General features: G+C 38.4%; 1 protein-coding gene across 1 annotated transcript in view; it reads left to right on the top strand.

Moving 5' to 3' along the window:
* esama (endothelial cell adhesion molecule a) overlaps nucleotides 1-15,943 on the top strand; it is a 54,110-nt gene continuing 38,167 nt past the window's right edge. Inside the window, exon 1 of the mRNA XM_056244124.1 lies at nucleotides 1-404. Within this exon, the coding sequence (XP_056100099.1) occupies nucleotides 335-404 (70 nt within the window). The 5' untranslated portion in view covers nucleotides 1-334. The remainder of the gene's footprint in view (nucleotides 405-15,943) is intronic.

The raw sequence follows: 15,943 nt of genomic DNA on the forward strand, positions 1-15,943 counted from the left end.
CACCGCACTCTCGTTGTTGGCTGTGTAGTGCGTAGAGAAACTCTCGCACTCTCTGAGAGAATTCACTGGGAAATACGCCGCGAAACAAACGGACACTTGTTCGGTCTCATACCACTGAATTCTGAGGAGTCAAAGATGATTTCTGCTAGGATTATGTAGTAGCGTCGGTCTTCTCACGGTGAACATCGTTGGTTCTGAGGAGAACACATAGTTTCAGGACACTTGAAAGAGTCCTAGTTCTTTGATTAGTTTGTAGATAACTGTTATCTACTTCACGCGCAGCAGTGAATACGGACGAGCGCGCGCAGAGCGGACACTCTTCACATGCTGAGCCATGGAGACGCTAACTGCAGCGAAACTTCACACCTGCCTGCCAATATTCACATTTCTCTGCTGTATTTCAGGTAGGCTGCTTCTAAACCACTATATTTACTATTTCTGTGTGCTTTGGTTATGTAAATACTTAATGTTTTCACGAACTGGGTAGTTCGGTTTCATTCAAGATGTTTCCAGAGTCCAACGATTAAAAAACAAAACAACTAAGTCAACATTACAAGTCAACAGTATGACTAATATATATTGTTAAAAAAAAAATCATGTTGCCTACATATTTTTTGGTTTTATTGGCTGTTTCCAGTCCAAATGTAAAAACTGTAAGCCATAAATTGATCAGCAATGTAGGTTATTAAAGGCGCCTGCTAGTTAAACTACACGTTAAAACAATGTTTATATATTATTTTATTTATGATTGTGTGTGTGTGTGTGTGTGTACCTTACTATATCTGGGGGACAAATTTGTACCCAGAAGTGACCAAAATCTCCAAAAACCTCTCTGGACATCCTCATTTGTAAATCTGGTATAAAAATAAAGTAATTAAAGTTTTTTTTTTTAAATGTATGTTGATATTTTTGTGTGATGGGTAGGCTATAGGGTTAGTGTAAGGGGATAGAGACAGTTAAGTAGGCTACAGTATAAAAACCATTACTTCTATTGAATCTCCAAGTAAATGTGTGTGTATTGTAATATTAATATAACATGTAATTAATATAGGCCTAATTAAAAAATGTCTTATTATTTTGCTTATTTTGTTATACTTGTTTAGTCTCTTTCCTCCCACTTGGTATTAAATGAACATAACACATAGCCATTAGGCTATGTGTTATGTTATATATGTGTTATATATTACTACCTGGTGTCGCACATATATAATGTGTTATTTATTACTACCTGGTGTCGCACATTAGTAAAGGTAAACCCTTGAGTCACATGCCCTTATAAAACACTGTTATCTAAACATTTCCATGAGTAGGCTAGTTTCATCCTGGGTGTGGTCATCTGCTGCTTACGGAATCATTTGACAAGCTGCTTTTCTGGGCAATAATGTCATTTTCCTTGAATTATTCTATGTGTGAAGTATAAACAATTGGCATTGTTTGGATCTGAGTGCCGTATGTAGTAATACTGTAGCAGTTGTAAGGAACAGGATCTGACTTATGGGAGTACTGAGATTACTTATCATTGTTTTCTCATGCAAACATGCACAGAGCCACACATTTTGCAGGTGCGTCCTCTTCTCTCCAGTGCCTGGAAATGAGGGACGTGGGTGAAAATGAAATGGGTTAACAGCTCGGTATTTCCTTGACTTGATTAGGAACAAAAAATGGACAAAACTTGATCAGTGTTGATCTGTGATGGAGGCAAGTGAGAAATAGTGAAATGACTTAATACTAATTGTCTGTAATACTGTAACCGCAGGAAAAGTTTGAACTGAATGTGAAATCTAGAGCTGCAGGTCTCACGTTTGTAGTGCAAACCAAGGATTTACTAAACCCTCTGGAATTAAATAGCTCAGAAAAATTCCATCGCCGGTTTCTGTGTTAAGCCCAGGTGGCAGGGATAAAATTAGTTCAGAAGAACATCATAAGTTACTGTAATCCTGCATTGCTTTGGTAGCGTGTACAAGTCAAAGCTTGGCTTTTGGTAAAAGCCCTTGTTGGCCTTTTGGCGACACTGGTAAGAACAAAGTAATTTCAGGGGTAATTCAAAAGGTTTCATTTGTCCTGTCTTTATGTTTAGATCTAGAAGAACAAAGCAACAACTCCAAGTTCCAACAGCAATGACTGCTGCTCTAGAATCTAACTGAAAACTTTGTTGATTTTAAGTGTCCGAAAAAGTATGTGGCCACTTAAGCCACACTTAAAATGTCTGAATGTCTTTGCATCAGATTACAAAATATCAGATTAAGTGGTATTTCTTTGAAGAAAGCTTTTTTTTTTTCAACTATCTGTTAGCCTAAATAAAAAAAAGATTGTCATGTTTAAAATGTTAAAAGAATAGATTTATTGTTTAAAATTAAGACAAAAAGTATTTGGACACTTTCATGTCCATAATTAATGCGACCATCTAAACCTGTATGAAATTTAGAGGGACTGACTTCATAAATCCACTAAAACTCACTTTAAGAAATAATTTTAAATATTTGAAAGTATCAGAAAAGTTGGTTCTTCTGAGAAATGCTTTAGCATCATTTGTTAGCAAATGCCATTTGGTTTGACAACACAGAAGCGTTGCGCTGTTACACCATGCGAAATCTCGAGGCCCAAGGAAATGAATAGTTGAATAAATTATTTATATTGGTTTGTTTGTTGCGCACAAAAAGTATTCTCGTTGCTTGATAAACTTAAGATTGAGCCACTGTAGTCACTTGGACTATTTTAACAATGTCTTTAACTTTTCTTGGCCGGCAAGTTTCGATCCCTTAGAAGCCTATGGAGGAGTGATCCAGCTCTCAGATTTAATCAAAAATATCTTAATTTGTGTTCCGAAGATGAACGAAAGTCTTACGGGGTTGGAACAACATCAGGGTGAGTAATTACTGACAGAATTTTCATTTTGGGGTGAACTATCCCTTTAAGTGTCCAAACACATTTTGGGCTCATTGCAGTTTTCATTTTTGCCATGTTTGTTAGGGTTTGAGATGTGGGTTGTGTTGTGTATCAGGATGTCCCATATACGGAAGCGAGAGGAGTCCCTCTCTCAGTGCTGTGTCCCCAGAGGAACGTGCTCAGTGCGGTATGGGGTCATGAGAAAACTAGTGGGCGACTTTCCCAACTCTCTTCTTGGCCTATTGACATTCTTGGAAATACACTTACACATAATGTGTAATGGCATCATAATCCATTTTTAAAAAGACATGCCACATCCTATTGGAGAAGTGGTTTCACTATATTTCGATGGCCCCTTTAATACATTCTGTTGGCTATATAAGCAATGTTGCACCTACATGTCTTCTAACTCTCATTAGAGTGTTAGTATAGTAGTAGACTGGTAGGGTTAGGGTTAGAATAAGCTACTTATAGTCAACAGAATGTTCAAAAGGGACCATCAAAATAAAGTGTTACCAGAGATGTTTTTACATCACAGAGCTTGTACAGTGATGATGTTGTAGAACAGTTGTACTTATTTATAGTAACTGCACCCACATAACGCAATTTGTCCTTTGATGTGCCATTGTATTATTGTGTTGACAAAGCACGATAAAGTAAGAATAAACATTCCACTATTACACACATAAATCTAGTTGTATAGAACTATGGTCAGTATAGAACCACAGTGGCCTAAATCTTTATTAAGAAAAATAAATAAATCAATATATTTGAGTGAATTATTATTATTTTTAAATTGGATAAGATCATATAGTCCTAGTGCAGCTCAGAACACCAATGTGTGTCTGTCCATTTATCATTCAATTTAACTTGACGTGGTGTTGTGGCAGGCTGTCGGGCCGATGTATCAGTTTAGATACTGAACTCATGCAGGGTGACGGTGTGTTGATGCTTTTACTCTGCTCTCTGTCTGGTCTAACAGGAATCTATGTAACAATTCATGACTTGAGACACTGAGGTCAGACGCAGAGACTCCTTCCTGTCATCTCTCAGACACAGATTATATAATAATGTATATTATAATAATATCTTAATGAGAGAAACAGAGTGTGATGCATTTCAGAGCCAACACCTATGTCTTATTCACTAGCAACTTACAGTCCAGTTTAACCAAGCCATGCATATTTAAATTAAGGCAAATTGCAATTTTTTGTAGTATCTTTGCACCATTTCCTAATTTGCATAATTCCTTTAGAGAACGTTGAAACAACACAGACAGCGCGTGCAAATGAATGTCAGCTGGTGCAATTAATTCTTGAAGTTCCATTGTGTCTTGTAAAGAAGACTTGCAAATCGTTATATGAAACCAATTAATTTAAATAATATTCATATTGGATATTGCATTCCTATTACCATAACAATATTGATTTTCTTTTGATAACTTAGCATCAAAACTATTGACATGAAACTAAATGAATCCTGAAAATCCAGTTAATACAACTCAGGCGAAGAGTAATCTTATTGAGCTAGCTGAGCGCCTGTAGAGGAAGTGACAGAGTAATTACCACTGCTGAAATCCAGTGTAATCTCATATGGCTGGTCAGGAATCATCCAGTCCTGAAATGCAGTGACAGCAACTTTCTGTCTGTCTGCCAGATCGTTCCTTTGTACCTGGAGTTCTCTGTTTGCACTGTCAGAAATGTTTTAACTTAAAACATTGACCTAATATGGTAGCATCTAAAATTGTATTCTAGTGAAAAATATTGTATTATCATAGAATATAGTACCTAGGACACAATCATTTTTAGGATTGTTTTTTTTTTATGTTGTGAGAATTGTTCTTTTTGCTGCAGAAGCCTTGTGCCAAATTCTAACCGTCATATAACCTCATACTTGACTGACTTGGAACGCTCTACAGCAGCTCCATGCACTTTTGACAACACTTCATGAGAGGGCTGCCCCCTAATAGTAGACCAAACTTTAATTAGTCAGTCGCAGAAAAGAAAAAAAAAATCTTCAGGAAGTCACACACAGTCTGTGACAGGCAGATAGTTAAAGGCAGGGTAGGCAGGTTTTTTCTAAAAAAAACTTTTTCCCAAATTTGTTTAAACTGTCTTTATATACCAATACATAATTAAAATGTAAGTACTCTGAAAAGGAGAGTATAAAAATCGACTGTCTGTAGTCCTCTCAGGGCTGCAATAAACACAGCTACTTATTCCATTCACTCCCACCCCCTCCCTTCTGGGCTCCTTCCAAAGCCACGCCCCCAAAACACATGAACGCGCGACGCGTTTACCAGTGCCGAGCAGAGAGGAGCGCAGTGCATGTAGTGACATTATGTCAGAATCACATGTAATAAAATACCTAACTTTATTATTATGCATATAAACAACTAACATGGCTGTTAGTACTCACTATCAAGCTAGCATATCGATACTGGTAAAGTTTAAAATATATATTGAGTTTGATTCGGTAACGAGCTAGTAACACAAGGCAAAGCTAAAAACAGGTTGCATTGATGCACGTTTTCCCGTTACCATCAGTTACACTGTGATGAAGGTGAATTTCGTGTAAGATTCATAACATATACGGTGTTTTGCATGTAAGAGCTTCCATGATGAAAGCACTGTTGGCTCTGATGAGGACTACACTCCGGAGACAAGTACCGCATCGTCGGCTCAAGGACAGGTCCGGGGTCGAGGGCGAAGCAGAATACTCTCTTCCTTTTTTTGCCTTGTTTGCCTTCGCTGACTGGATGCAGGTACTGGGAATTTTGACTGCTCTTTCTCTGCCATAATTGTGATTCTTCCTAGCTTCCGGCCGGTACGTGCCTCTTCCCCTCCTCGAGTCAAACGGGTGCGCGCATGTGGGCAGCTCCTGTAGCAGCAGGGGTGGTAGCCATGGTAGCGAGGGAGAGTGACAGTCGCCCAGCCAATCATTTCATTCGTTCCGAATGAAAATAAGTAGCTGTGTTTATTGCAGCCCTGAGAGGACTACAGACAGTCGAATTTTTTATGCTCTCCTTTTCAGAGTATTTACATTTTAATTATGTATTGGTATATAAAGACAGTTTAAACAAATTTGGGAAAAAGTTTTTTGGAAAAAACCTGCCTACCCTGCCTTTAACAAGGCCGGTTCTTGTGATAGTTACGTCCAGAAGGAAATCTGAACGTTCACCTACCAACAAACTTAACTTGTCTTAACATTTGAAACACTCAAGTAGTAGCCTAATGTAAGCCACTTTACATGGCTGCTTGCTCTAACGTTAACCTAGCTAAATGTGCGCTATGATTAGGCTCATATCCAAGTGTTCGAGTGTGGAAGCTAAATTAGTACCACGCTTTACTGCATGACATGTTTAACTTTGTTTTAAGATGTTCAGACAGTCTCCTTGCTGTTTTTCTGACACATTCATAATCATTACTTTTGCCGGTGCGCAGCGGCAAGCTTTATGTAAAGGCTTAAGTGCGTATTTTTCTGTAATGTAAAACAATGTTAGCAATGTTACATTCTTTCTCAGCCCTGAAAACCAATTTCTGATGCCTAATTAAATTAATATCATTAATGTTCGACTAGTTGACTAATGGCTTAAGTGAACGACTACTAGTCGACTATAAATCTTTAGTTGTGGGAAGCCGTAGAGACTGCAGATTGAGTGATCAAATGATTTCAAAAGAGTTTGCTGTTAACATGTTGTTAGAGTATCACACTTAGGGGTGCACGATATATCAGCCACCATATCGGTATTGGCCAATATATGTTCATTTTTAATGTTATCGTTATCGACCCGATAATAGAAATTTGGTCGATATATTAAAGCCTATAAATAAGGTATTATTTCCTTTAGCTGAGCCACTTCAGATGTGCTTTTTTTCACCATGGTGTTTCTGAATTGCTTAAAATTGGAATCACTTAAAAAAGCAAAATACTGTTAAGTGCAACATGCAAGTCTGTCATATATAGGCTACATAAAATTATAATGAGTATATATAGTTATACATATTATTGTGTGCTTGGGACATGGCTTTTAATGTTGAGACTTTTGTTTTTGTAATCAGGTTCTCAAAAATTATATAAAAATGTGGTTTTAAATGTATCGGCTATTATAACTGTTATCGGCTTTCAAATATAAAGTATTATCGGTATCGGGCAAAATTTTCATATCGGTGTATCCCTAATCACACTGTTATCTAAAAGGCACACCGCGGAACTTTTGGCCACTAGTGGCGCTCGACCAGTAACTTTCACGTCTAGCGTCCCTAGAGGCCACAAGCTCCGCAGCACTGTCGCAAAAGTCAACAAACAGTCAACCGGTCAGCCCATAGACAGTGGGTCAGCCTCCCATGTCTTTAGATTGTGTGCAGTGTTTGAGGCGGGCAGCCTTGCCGCGCTCGATTCCCTTACACTGCACACGTCTGCGGCGCATTACGGCTGCGACACGGCTACCGGAGCTGATCGCGGCCATTCTAGTCAATGCGTGTGTTTACACCGGCCGCGAAGCGGCGCGTTTCAGAAGCTTCCCAGAAGTGAGTTGGCACTGTGTGAAGGACGGAATAAAACCGTGTCGCAGCCGTAATGCGCCGCAGACGTGTGCAGTGTAAATGAGGGGTTATAGCAGTCTGCTGAGAGAGAGCGAGCGGGGCGAGCCCCGTGGGGCTTAGTGCTAACATGTCTGTGAGTGAATGTGGGCGCGGGACGGTGGGCACATTTCTACTGCACTAAAAACACCGTCGGCCTGAGCTGACTGTAACTTATGTGTGTTGGTTTCGTTTTACAGAAACCGTGGGACATGTTGTGTGTAGTGTTTGTGGGCACTGAGTCGTGGGCACGTTCACTACATTTAATGTACATTTGACATGAGTCGACTATTTGTGCGAGCCCTGCACTGTGGTGGGCATTTTATTACACTCATAACACCATCGGCTGTGGCCGGAATACCAGAAAATACTACACTACTTATATGATTTATCTGGGTCACCTTGGAAACGGCATTTGTGTGCAGGCAAGCGTCAGCATCGGTCGGGCACCCCTCCTCCTCCTGTAGCTCACGCCAGCGAGCGCTGGACCAATGGTGATCCTCGTCCTGGCTTTACATTTGTCACTATGCTTTTTCTTTTTTTTTTTGTGTCCTCTGACAAAACCTTTGCCTTCTTCCTTGTAGCTGTTGGTTCGGCCATGACGAAAACATACAGACGGCAATCAAACGCGAGTTGAGCACTCACGTCAGAATCTGAGGAAGTTGTGGGTGGTGGGGGAAGTGATGTATGCCGTAAAGCGGTTGAATTTTGTAGTTCTTTTTGTGCTCGGGTTCCTACCCGAAACCCGAAGTTACATAGTGCTAGTAAAAGCGATACAGACACCTTCAGGCTACGGCAGACGTGTCATTCAACCTATTGTAAGTCGATGTACCATCTCAATGGGTTTTGGTAATATATTATAAAGGTTGAAAAGTTCCACAGTGTGCCTTTAAGTAAAAACACATACACAAGCACTCACAAATATTGGGTAAAATAGTCAATTTAAAATACACTGAACTGATTTAATTTATACTTCTCGTTAATGAAAGAAATAATACATGTATTTATAATTATCATTTTTCTTGTTTCATTCGCCATCTTGGATTTATTCTTGTGTATTGCAATGCATTCTGGTATTGGCTTTACTGTAAATATCTGTCTGTCTAGCCAGAGACAGAGGGAGGACAATGAATATTATGGAGAGAGAGAAAGGAAGAAGTTAGAGAAGGAATAAGAAGTAAGCTGTCACTGAGGTTATGCCCACCTGTCATCCCATCAGCCATTAGAGGACAGAAAGCGATACTTTACAGCTCATCAGCACAATTTCTTCTCCTGCGGCAGGGTAAAGCCTCAACTTCATTGCTGTAAGAGGAAAAAAAACACCCTGCACACATTCATTTATAACCTTTGAGAACAGTCATCTTCACATATAATTACACACTCTTTCTTCAGACATGAACTGAAGGGTCCTAAACCGGTGTTTACATTCTGGTGACTATAACAATAATTTTGGCGCAGCTCTCATTATAAGCTGTAATTATAGACTCTCAGAGGGAGTGTTAGAATCACTGGCAAACACCAGTGTTTTGGAGTGCTAAGACTTCATTATGTTAATGACAGCTCAGAGGTAAAGACCCTCTGTCTCGCTGGTTTTATCCTCCCATCGGGCTTTCACAGACAAGACGCATACACTGTCAGAGCTGTTTCACAATCCTAACTAAAATGAACAATGATTTAATTAGCATTTTAATTCTCCATTCCACTTCATGTGGTTTCCATCTCCATTCCATGATTTACAGGAAAGATGTTACTGTAATTCAATCAAGGGTGCCAGGAGAATGGTTTGTTTCTGAATAACACATTTAGTTTAATCCAATGTGAGGTCCACAAATCTTTTTTTTTTTTTTTGGCCTCTAAAGTTGCAGTGACCGAATGGCCATTGCCCCACACAAGTAGTAATAGTTTAAATAGGGGGGATTGATCAGGGGGCCAAGCCTCAGGCACTGACCTCTTGTTTCATGCTCTTTCATTAGCAGTGTTAAGGGTTAAATGCTCCAAAATGAGCTTACTATGTTTAGATCTAAACCTTATTGTTTAGCAGCCACACATCTTGTGCCAAGTCAGAGCAAACACAAAGGGAAATGAAGAAAATGTGCTTTGTTGTGGGACAACAATCATGAATTTCATCAAAACACTGAAATGTCTTCAATAAAGAGACCAACTGTAACATTTTAATTTGTTTATTGGTATTGTGATTAAATTTCAGGCCGTTGCTGCTCAGCTCTCTGTGACCCTCATTGACATTTTGCGAGTGTGTTTCTTTCCTCATTAGTGACTGATCATTACTGTCATTGATTTTCTCCCTTAAATCCTTTAGTCATTAAGGTGGATCCTCTTTGGCTCATTACGGAGTTATTTTTGGCTGTCATTTGCTGAAGTTGTATTGTTTCGGTTTGAAAATGTTCGTATTTGCCTGCTAGCTGTATAGTAGGGCTGTTTCGATACTATAGTAATTCATAATTTTTAATTAAAATAAATACATATTTTTTAAATAAATAAAATGAATTATTATAAAAAAATATAATATAGATCATAATAATAACATTATATCTAACAAATAATATATCTAAAATTAAGACAGAAATGTATTATTGTTGTTGTAATGTAACTGCACTGTAAAAAATTAATGTTTTGTAGTAAGTATATTAATAATTTTACTTTACTAGTAAAATTACAATATTTATGTTTTATGGAGTGTGTCAAACCTGCTTTTTGAATTAAATTACAGCCTTACTACACTAAGCCATACAGTGATTTGGATTTTAGTTTGGTTGCCAAAGTAACTGCGCAAAACACAATGTTACAGATATTTTGTTATTAGTATAAGTGTATGTATAACACATGTACATACATACACATTTCTTATTCACACTGTGTCTTTGCGTTGATTATAATAGCAGTTCTAGTGTGGTTGCAGCACTTGCATACTGTGTATATTAAGTGTTGCACCATCTAAATTGGAAGCGAGTGACATCATCTAACGAATCAACAGGTGATTTTTTTTTTAGCACTGATTTGAGCCACAGAGAAATGTGAAACACGAAACACTCATTTGTGGATCAGACTTCTTAAAACTCTATTATTAGAAAAAGATGTTACTGAAATGTGTAAAAAATAATTAAAAAGCTCTGATTTGCCATTGCATTTATGTGCATTTCATTTCTTAATTGCCCAACAGTCTGCTGCCAATGCAAGACAATACAGATATTTGAATGTGCCCCTGCTTTTATTTCTTGAAATCTAAGCATATAGACTATTTCTATGATAATTTATGATAATTTTATCCTTCTAAGAAAGCCCTGGGGTGATGCTGCATCTCTGCGGTATATCGAGCTAATATCTCACTCACACACTGCTGCTCCCATCAGCTACATCAAGCATGTAGATTTGAAGCAGGGTAATGCAGTATGCATTAGTACATGCATGTCGATGTGTGCGTGTGCATTTGAGATGGTGTAGATAAATCTGTGCCCCAACATCATGTCTACGTTCAAAGTTGGGTCTCTATTTGACACCTCATCGCAATGTGGAAACATCTCCTATCCCAGAATGCTTTGCTCAATTCTGAAGTCTTGCAGTCTGTGAATTACAGCATGCCTGAGGACATCGGTATTCCATCCAGATCTGCTCCAGTAGATCCCCGCATTTTCAGTTAAGCCCAGGTTTTCGATTGTCACCAACCCGACTTTGCATCAAATTTAATCTTTTTATTTCCCCTGTATGTTGTAACGGGGACCTCTGAGCTCAGGCACAGATAATTTTCTCGATGTTCTGCCACCGCAATCTCTGGAGTACATTTTTTTTTCCACTTTATCTTTCCCCATCCATTTTGTTCCTAATTTATACAGGCAGCACTCCGTGCATCCCTCCATTCCCAGTTTGCTCTTGACATCTGTGGAAACACTTATGAAAATAATAACCCAGGGTCCCCCAACAGAGCGTCACTTTCAAAAAACACATTAAAGTGAATGAGAGAGATGTCCTGTTCTCACTCTGTGCCCAATCCATTTCTGGCAGTCCCTGTCATTAGCCATTCATTCCCACTCACCACTCAGAAATAATCAGTAAAGGAGGCGCACCAGGGAGTTCATCTTCTCCCCATCAGTGTAAAAATAGCCGGAGCTGTCAGGAGCAGGCCTGCTTTTCCCCTCCACTATTGATAATTCAGGCTCCTTATTACTGTGTGATACATAATTGAGCACTTGATGAAAACCTGTGAATGTTCATTTAAACAGTTTCACCTTTAAACCTGCTGCCTCTCACAACGACAGCCTTCGAGAGGTTCCGAATACTAATGAGATTGGGAATGATTGAGAGTGAAGTATTTCTCTTTGAGATTTATGGAATTCTTCCAAAGATAAAAATACCAATCTGCACACATTGTTCAGGAATGGTTTGAGGAACATGATGAAGAGATCAAGGTGTTGCCCTGTTCTCCAAATTCCCCAGATCTCAGTCCAATTGAGCATCTGTGGGATGTGCTGGACCAACAAGTTCGATCCACGGCGGTTCCACCTTGCAACCTACAGGACTTGAAGGACCTGCTGCTAATGTCTTGGTGCCGGTTACCACAGGACACATTCAGGGGTCTTTTAGAGTCCATACCTCGGTGGGTCGGAGCTGTTTTAGAAGCATGTGGAGGACCAACAGCATATTAGGCGGGTGGTCATAATGTTTTGGATCATCGGTGTATGTATAGTACTGAAATTATGTATCAGCTTATCTGGACTGCAGCTATCCATTTTTTAGTTACACAATAGCCAGATCTTGATAACTGCAAAATGAATCGTGAATTTTAATTGTTCATTACAGTCAAGAGGTCTAGTATAAAATTAAAACTGAATGCTGGCCGTCTTTTGGGGACAAATATTCTCAGGGGTCAGTGGGTAATTGAAAGAAGACTCTTTCTAGGATAAATGGATGTGTTGTAATACATCGAGCAGAGGATGTGAGGAAACACCAGCAGGCAATGACTGGATCAGAGAGTATTGAAGTGAGGTGCCTATTAAAAACAGAAAGATTCTGAGCGCCAGATTTGTCTGTTTAATCGAGCCTGCGAGGATTAGGGTTGGATTATTCAGGCATTGCGAAGAATCAGCAAATTGGCTAGTGGGTTTAATCCGAGAATGGGACACGCACAGAATAAGCACAGATACTGTTTGAGTGTGTGTGTGTGGAGGGAATACTCAATGAAATGTGTTCTAAAAATTTGACTAGCTGATATGACACATTTGGAAAACAATACTATTTTGTGACTTGTTTTATATGAAGCAGCTGTTGTGTCATTTATTGCACTTTGTATTCATTGAAGAATATCTTATCTTTTGGTATGCCTACATCTCAAGTTACTAATGAAAAGAGAAAATCAGAATGAGAAATTCCTTTATTGGTTAAGTATTAAAGGTCTTTACATTTCAGAAAACTGAGTTGGCTTTCTTGAACTTGAAATCAGCGTAAATGCAGGCTCAAGGTATTTACCATCAAAGCCAAGGTATCCTTTGCTTTTCCAAATCACCTTACTCAATATTAACCAACATCTTGTGCAGGTTGATATCTTGGAAGTGACATTGAAATCATTCTTCAAAGCTTTATAAAGACATGAAAGATTTGAAATGCACAGTTGCAGAGGATTACTACGCCGCCTTAGGATTGTGTACACGGTAGTACTTTGCATCTCACACATTTTAGCGTCACTGGAAATTTATATCAGTTTTGGAAAGACTATGCCTGGTTTTCTGGGATACACCTTCAGATTCACATTGTTCAGCATTCAGCTTTCGCAAATTAACTTGGAGATTAATTTTAACATTTTTCTTTTGAAGCTTCAATGTTTTGGCTGGGAATGATAGTTGCAGCTCTTTGAGTGATAGTTGCAGCTCTGTGAGTGATACAGCTGTCAAACCTGCACGCAGGTGATAAGTTGTGCGCCCATGAAGGAAGTTTGTCCCTCGAGTGAGGTTTCTATTTCTGGTGACAGAATTAAGGTAAATCTCATGACATTTAATTCTCATGACTGACTGAGCAGAGAACATCTGCAAAAAGTCTTAAAATGGAACATCTTAAGAATTATTTATTAATAAAGCAAAGCTGAGTATGGAACTTGCTTACTGAAGTTATTGGGGCACGGCACGTACGCAAGTTTGTCCTGCTTGTCTGATCAAATTGTCACAATCACAGATGAGAGAGAGAGCAAAAAGACTGTGGCGATCACCTTACATTTAGTCACTGTGGTTCAGATAGCAGCACTCTCAGCTCTTTCACATTAGGCAGACCTCCTTAAAATCATAACTTTAAAATCATAAAATTAACATTTGAAAACTAAAAGGATAGGAAAAGTATTACTATTAAGATATTGTGCAATACGCTGATTTCACGCAGCCGCCATTTTGAAATGGCTCCGGTGGGAAGAAAACCGGAAGTATCGCCTTTAATCATAGGAGAGTCGCGAATATGATGGCGTATTGTTGTGTTTAATATAGAAATTAGTTATTCTAAAAATGTACATACATTTCTTTCATACTTTAGACTATATACAGTGAAATTCATTTATAAATAATTTTTTTTAAATATATATAATTCAGAACGTAAAAAAAGAAGCAGGAACGAACTATAGACATATCCTATAGTGGATATTAACATCCAGTAGTGTAAATCGCGGCAGCAGCTTCAGGTTGGTAGTCCAAGGCATTGTTGTCTATCTGTACTTCCGGGGTTCTTCCCACCGAAGCCTCGCTTTCGATTTCAAAATGGCGGCTGCGTGAAATCAGCGTATTGTAGAGACTGGTCTGGCTGCAGTCTTGTTGTATGAATAGTGTTTTTTTGTTGCGTTTTTTGCAATTAAAAAATTATGCAATACAATTCATTGGCCAATAATCATAAAATGCCCCAATATTAGTTGATTAATCGACAGGTTGATGTATCTATTTATCAACTGATATTTCATGGTATTTTGTGTTTTGGTATTCCAGCTCTGTGTGTACTGTACCTCATTTTGTGTACATCTTGACAATATTGTTTAGCTGCTTGCCTTGACGTGCTGCTGAAAATTAATTTAAGTCTTTTAAAAGATGAGATGAAGGGCTGCTGTCCTCCTGGAACATCTCCCCAGAGACACACACACACACACACAATGCACCATAGTACTGTCATAATTACTCTGCTACTGATTAAAGGCATGCACTATATGATTGGTCAAAGTGTTTGCCATGTGGACCCTTTGGCCTGGAAATAATTGTGCTTTCTTCGAGCTTAGACCGATAATCCTAATAGGAAGAGGGTTTATGTGAGTGCTGATTGATTGACTAATCATCTTTTTTAAGAGTGAGTTCTAAACTCCCCTTTTTTTACTGCTAGTAATACAAAACAATGGCCTCTTAAGTAGCTGTATTACAGCAATAGTCTCTGCATTTCTATATTTTTAATGTTTTAAATTTTAATGCTATTTGTCTCAATAGTGTCACTTTTTTTTCTCAGATGCCCTGATTTATGATTTGAACACTAGTTTCTGCTCTCCCCTCCATAAAAAGTAATTACATGAAGTACTAATTTGCTTTTGCATTCGATATGCATCATTGCAGTCCCATTAGTAGCAAGTTTGTTTACCAAAAGAGAATCTGTTATAATGCTTAAATCTCTGTGTAAATGTCTCATATGTAATTAAAAAGCCATATAGGCAACCAATTTAATACTGGGTGGCCTATGTGGTTCTCCATAGTGAAACTGCATTTTTAATTTAAATTTTGTGGTCGAAGGTGTCTCACAAATAACCCAAAATAACATAGATATATTATTGATGTTTTTTTATTTTTTATTAAATGCCTATACAGTTGTCTGGTGACCCACAGATTTCCGTATCCGCATACGTATTTTCAAATACTAATGCCTTGTGGAGAGTTTTAGAGTTTAGTCTACCATATAGACCATTTCAAGGACGTAAGCATTAACAAACATGTTGGAATGCATGTCTGGTCCTGAAGCATTTCCGGTGGCAGCATTTTTTAAATCACGGATGTGTCAAAACAACCGCGTACTTCGAGGCTATTATAAATGGAACTGTTAAGGTATTTACAAAAACTGAAAATAAACAATGATGTGGAATTACTTTGAGGCGCAATCTTTTCACACAGAACACAGAACATTAAACGTTCATTTACCTGAAGTATCGTATCCAGATGACTATCATTACCTGGTTAATACTGCAAGAGATGCGGTAAAAGCATGTCGCAGTCTGGATGATTATCAATAACGTTCTTAGCGGAAAGGTTGGGAACATTTGATCAAAATATGTGGACGATATTTGTCTTGTTTTTGGTGAAGCTGAAGCAAGTCATTATGGTTTGTCGCCAAGGTGCCCGGGAAGGTCATTAGTTTACATTGCATTTGCATGGCTGGGTCAGTCTGTATCTAACTGTATGCTAGTAAACTCATTTCTATGTGCCATTATTACTAATTTCATACGTTTCAAAATGTGCGTGCTT

This window comes from Rhinichthys klamathensis, unplaced genomic scaffold (assembly GCF_029890125.1).
Source record: "Rhinichthys klamathensis goyatoka isolate OS25496 unplaced genomic scaffold, OSU_Roscu_1.1 h1tg000925l_1, whole genome shotgun sequence".
In the NCBI taxonomy this organism is placed as follows: domain Eukaryota; kingdom Metazoa; phylum Chordata; class Actinopteri; order Cypriniformes; family Leuciscidae; genus Rhinichthys; species Rhinichthys klamathensis.